We start from the raw sequence: 5,647 nt of genomic DNA on the forward strand, positions 1-5,647 counted from the left end.
CCCCCCCCCCCGCTCCCTAAGGTTAAAAGTGAGCTACTAGAAGAATTTTTTAACCAGTCCCTGTTAAAGTATCTTCAGTGTCTCCAACAGGTACAGAAAACTACTCAGCACCCACCCAGCTCTACACCATGCCACCTGTTACAGCCCGGGGATACTGTCTTCATCAAGGCTTTTCACAGTGTAGGACTCCAGCATGGAAAGGACCCTACAGTCATCCTCACAACACCCTCGGCTCTCAAGGTTGACGGGATCTTGATGTGGGTTCACCATTCATGCATCCAGTGGGCGCAACAGTGGACTGCTGAGCTGGGACTTGATCCTTTAAAGCTAAGGCTAGTCCAATCATGATTGTGATTCTTGTTCTTATTATCTTTGGGCTGATGAGGCTGAACTCTGGGGAAATGCAACAAGGAGAATTGCACTCCTCTTTCATCTCCTTTATCTCAGGAGAAATTCTAGGTAAAGTCACTTTTGGTACCATCTACCCCCAGCAACCTCTCAGGTTGCCCAGGGTCAATCTCTGTAATATAGTTAGAAGAGACTGGGGAAGCTACTACTATTAGTTCATAAACCTTGAAGACATGACTTTTATGAGTGTCCAGGAACCAATCCATTTAGACAGCAGGGCTGTGGGTCCCTAACTGATTTCTATTACCCTGACTGGGGCTGTGTAAAGATTGCCGCCTTTAATGGGGAACCAAATGTCACCTGTGGTATCATAACCTGTTCAACTGGTACCCTCGTCACTGGACTGGCTGGTCCCTTCATCCTGCTTTTTCTCTGGCTCTTGATTGGCCCTTGTATTCTTAATTGGATAATCAACTTTGTAAAACAGTGCGTAGCCTCTGTGAAAGTGATGTACATGAGATCCTATTACAATCCCTTGTATAACCCGCTGCCCAATCAAGAGGCTCTAATTGAGTCAACACTTTGACATCATACTCAGAGGAGCAGGAATGTGATAGCCAACTCGACTCCATCTTGTGCTTCAATGCCAGTTTGTACCTTGTTAAAACAAAGTGCTTACACTTGAACAAAGCACCCCAAACCCCCACATCCTGCTTGGCAGTAAACTTGCTATAGTTGCAGGATGTTATGTAGCTCACCAATTACCTAGTGTGTGAAACTTCCTTGTGCCTTCCACAAAGCTGACATGGTTCTGCTTCTGTAAGATTCTGCTTGCTCTCCCAAGCCCTCCCCAACTGAAAGCATGATTTAAAAGGAGAAATCAAACTGCTTCCCATTGCTGAGGAAACTTTTGGGTGCTAGTCACCCTTGGCCGCTGGCTACAATAAAGAGGCTTAAGTCTGGCATGGAGTGTGGTGCATTTCTATTGTTTGAACTTGCTCATCCGTAACAGCATTAGCGGGGAGGTCGGGACAAGGTGTCTTCTAGGCATGGAAGAAACCGTTTTATGCCCTATGGCCCAGGACTCTGTTTACCTGACATAGGCCTTGATGCTCATGCGGCCATTCTGGAGACTCGTGTCCACGGTAAGGTGAATGGGATTAGGGGCCTCCCGGCTGTAGTACTCATGGATTAGCACAGAGTGTTCTGTGATGTCATGGCCTGTGGCATACCTGGAAAGTGGAACATAACTGTGGACATATGTCTGTGTGCAACATCAACACCAAACATAATGATGCTATGGGTGTCTCTGACAACCTGAGTAATGCCAAAAAAAGACTATCACAGTAAAAGTGCTAATTCAAACCAAGTACTTCTGATTACACAGGATCAGAACTGCAAGCAAAACCCTTAATTCAGAGCTCTTTGAAGGCATATGCTTTTAATACTATCTTCCAAAGGAGGAAGACAAGCTCTACTGTAATGGCAAAAGAGCTTGGCAATCACCGAGACTTACATAGCCCCATCCCTTCTCAACTTACCAGCCTAGGATAAGTTCATTTGGAGAGACTTTTTTGTGCAATTCATACATGTTCTTAGCAAATTCCATGTCAACAGCCACCTAAGAAGGAAGGGAGGATAAGAAGATAAGAAGCCAGAAGTCCACAGAAACACTGGCTAAAAAGGACAGAGGCCACCTCCAACAGTCAGAGAAGGCTTGGAAGTATGTACAATAGTACGAAGCTCCTTGGCTCTAGGAGCTTTAGTTATGAGCATAACCTACTGTGCAGGGCCTTGAGGGAAGTCTGACAAATGACTTGGTATAGAGCGCAGAGGGGCAGCTCAAATTCCCACTCACCTCATCTTCTGACTCATTGTGTGGCACTGAAAAGCAGTTGGTGACCTCCACTGAGTGCTTGTCAACAGTTCCTGTGAGAGACAATTGTCCACGTGTTATTTAATCCTAGGGTACCCAATGCCACCAGCTACTTCTGAAATGTTTTTGGAGCTCCCCTCAAAATAAGAACACCAAATCAACTCATTTGCTCCAAGTTCAGCATCAGTGGAGCCAGGATTCTCCAGAGAATTAAAACTATGGAGTGATCTCTAATGCCTCTCTCCATTACCAAATACAGTTTACTCTTTCTTCACAAAGTTTTCTTTTGTCTGTTACTTTCTACTCCCAGTCCTTTCTATACCTTTACCCTATCTTTTTTATGCCTTTAGACTCTCTCCCTACAACTGAATCTGCACAGCTACCTGGAAGATTTTATGAATACAGTAGCCTAATCTCACATGCTAAACACATTTTAGGGAGTGCAAACCATACTCTCCTTCAGCATAGGCAAAACTCTACCTATTCATGCAGACAGCCTTTACCTGTGAACCTTAAACATCAATATATCAGTCTTTTATCACAAACTTTTGTTCTTCTACTTGATACTTTTACTACCACTATATAGTTTCTTGACTACCAAACCATTAATCCCGACTTCTCTCTCTTATAATCTTCTGGTACTTCTCACCCAGGATTCATGTGCTTCCTTTTAGGTAGCCACAGTGCTGCCTAAACCACTACTGTTTATCCAATTCCAATTCACTGTAGTTTCTGCTCCCTTAGCTGAAACTACATCCCTAAATTCAATGGATATATATTATCTCTAATTTTTGTTGGCCCCTCCTCTGATTCCTCAGGTTTTCAGGGTTCTGTCTTAGTTCTATTTTTTACTCTACATTCCTTTTATAGGCCAGGCCCTGACCTAGAAATATTGTTAGTACATTTATATGCCCGACTACTAATTTATTATTTATGGTTGCTTTCTTTCTAGAAAGGCAGAGTTGAGTAGTTATGACAGAGACTAGGCACACACAAAGATGAACATTTACTGTCTGGTCCTTTACAGGAGCTTGTCAATTCCTACTTCGGGTCATCTCATCAGCTTTTATGGCTTCAATGACTCTCTATGTTCCAATAATGTAATTCCTAAATCGGCATGCTTGCACTCTAGACTCTCACACTCCTTGGTCAATTTTCTGCTTGACAACTTTTCTACCTGACCGGCATCCTTAATAGAGACCTCAGAAGAAACATTTACTAAAATGAAGTCAACCTCTATATCCCCTTTCTTCTTCCACACCTAAGTACTGAGAGTCATCCATCCTGCTTCTAATTCTTCACTTGTGATCACCCAAGCCTTAACAGGTTATCCAATCCTCTCTTCCCTTTTCTCAAGCTCGTCCCTATTACTACGACACCCACCATCGGTAGCTAAACAGAGCTCATGCCTGTCATTTAGCTACTCTCTATAAAGCAGTCAGAGAAACCTTTGATTTCTGGTCTTGACTGAGATATCTGTTGCGCCAGTACCTTCTCCAAACAGCTCCAAACTTGGTCAGACTGACATTCTGTCTTCCTTTTGTCTTTTCCCCACAATCCTCCTCTATGGCAGTTCACATACTAGGAATTATCTAACATCTCTATGGCTTAAGTTGCTTGTTCATCTTCTGCCACTTTTCCCTTCTTTCCTATATTTCTGTAATGCTGACCTCTTCAGACTTACTAACTCTGCAGAACTAACTAACTAGGCTCTTTCACTCTTGGAGTTACTTTAATGCCCAGCTAAAATTTCATCTTTCTTATGAGGCTTTTCTCAACCTTCAGAAATACTTACATGTGTATTTGCACGCTGCTATGGCCCTTCTATTAGAGCACTTATATTCTGTTTGCACATAAATATGTATTTCTATTTTGAGTTTGAAGTTAAAGTAGAGTTCATTTGATCAAATTTTGAGTTTGAAGTACCTAAGTTTTATGTTTCATAAAACACACCAATTCATTTAACACAAAGAAATATGTTTCACATATTAATTTAACTGAGAAAATTGTAAGTTCCTAGCAAGCAGAGTCTATGCTTCATTATTCTGTAAACATTGGTCTGTAACATTGAACATAGTTTGGAAGATATCTGAGGATCTAGATTACAGCTGATCTGATGATGGTCACTGTAATAACTGGGGCACCAAGCAAAATTTTGGGGGAATTATTTCTTTAGTTACACAGCTCCAATGAGTTTGGAAAAACTGACAGCACAGTCTAAGCATTTGTCAAGCCTCAAGTCAGTGATGCAAAAATCTTTTGTTACAGAAGATAACAAGAGAGGAGTTACAGAATGCTATACAGAGGAAGGTGAATGACAGACTGAAGGTGTGTGTGTGGGTATGGCACAGAAGAATGATGTTTAGTATTTTTGTAGGAATTTATAAGATGGGTGAAACTTGAAATTAGGGATATTTGTGGTAGAGGATACAAAAGCTTGCTTTGAGAAAAGACATGGCAATGTTTAGGAGATAAAGAATCAATTTAAGTTTCTTCAAAGTGTTGAACCATCAAAGGTAAAGGAAGAGTGCCTGTGTTCTGGGGGTGATATCAGCCTAATTGGATAGATGTCAATCAACAGCTGTATCTGATATACTGTGTAATAATTTAGATCTCAGAAAAATTCTCTTAAAGAACCCCTGAAGGAACTAGACTTTTAATTTGCCTTTGGGTATATGGCTGATATTTGGTGGCATCTGTCTACATATCTTGTTCTCTGCTATACACCATCTACGATGAAGCCTATTAACTTGTCACTAAGACAGAGTGAAAATGAACTTAGGAAATAAGCGATTCCAGAGAAAGGAACATACTATCAACATTCCTCTTGAGTACTTTTCAGTTTACAAATTATTTTAACGTATCTATTTCCGAAATCTGGAATACAGGCAAAACAAAGTCTTCAATTATAAGGTTAAATACAGATTTATGAACAGAAAACACAACTGTTTGTGTCCTAATGGAAAATCGAGACAGCACTGGGGGAACAGGGTTTTATTACACTAGGAAGTAATACTAGAAAAGGCTGAGGGACAGACGATCAGGCTCAGAAGCTTAGGAAAGATTAATATAAAATCCTTTTTAGCTTCCAGTCCAATCAGTCTTCTCGGGAAGGTAAAGTTGGATAGGAAAACAGGCAAGAAGTCAATAGGGGTGGGAGGAGAGGAGGCGGGACACCGGGGATGGAAAACAAACAAACAAACAAAAAACAAAACGAAAGGTAGAAAAAAAAGACTGTGTGTTACTTTTCTCCGAACACTCACCCAGCAAGGTTCCGATAACTCGGGCAGCACCCTCGTTGCGTCGCTCATAGCTGTCCACGATGGAGGCCAAAATGACCGGGTGCAGCCTGACCACGCGGCCGCCGGGGAAGGGTCCTGGAAGCGCCGGACCTTGCAGCGCGGGTGCCGGGGTCTGCGCTGG

The 5,647-nt window shown here is 42.0% G+C and overlaps 1 protein-coding gene across 1 annotated transcript in view; it reads right to left on the minus strand.

The window, feature by feature from the left end:
* Eif3f (eukaryotic translation initiation factor 3 subunit F) overlaps window positions 1-5,647 on the minus strand; it is a 14,445-nt gene that overhangs the window by 8,626 nt on the left and 172 nt on the right. The window contains exons 1-4 of the mRNA XM_033764166.1: window positions 5,488-5,647; window positions 2,207-2,277; window positions 1,890-1,969; window positions 1,443-1,580 (exon numbers count right to left, since the gene is read on the minus strand). The exon at window positions 5,488-5,647 is cut by the window's right edge and continues 172 nt beyond it. Coding sequence (XP_033620057.1) covers window positions 1,443-1,580; window positions 1,890-1,969; window positions 2,207-2,277; window positions 5,488-5,647 — 449 coding nt within the window. The remainder of the gene's footprint in view (window positions 1-1,442; window positions 1,581-1,889; window positions 1,970-2,206; window positions 2,278-5,487) is intronic.

The sequence above is a fragment of the Fukomys damarensis genome, unplaced genomic scaffold, assembly GCF_012274545.1.
Source record: "Fukomys damarensis isolate Sample0158 unplaced genomic scaffold, DMR_v1.0_HiC HiC_scaffold_16, whole genome shotgun sequence".
Classification (NCBI taxonomy): Eukaryota; Metazoa; Chordata; class Mammalia; order Rodentia; family Bathyergidae; genus Fukomys; species Fukomys damarensis.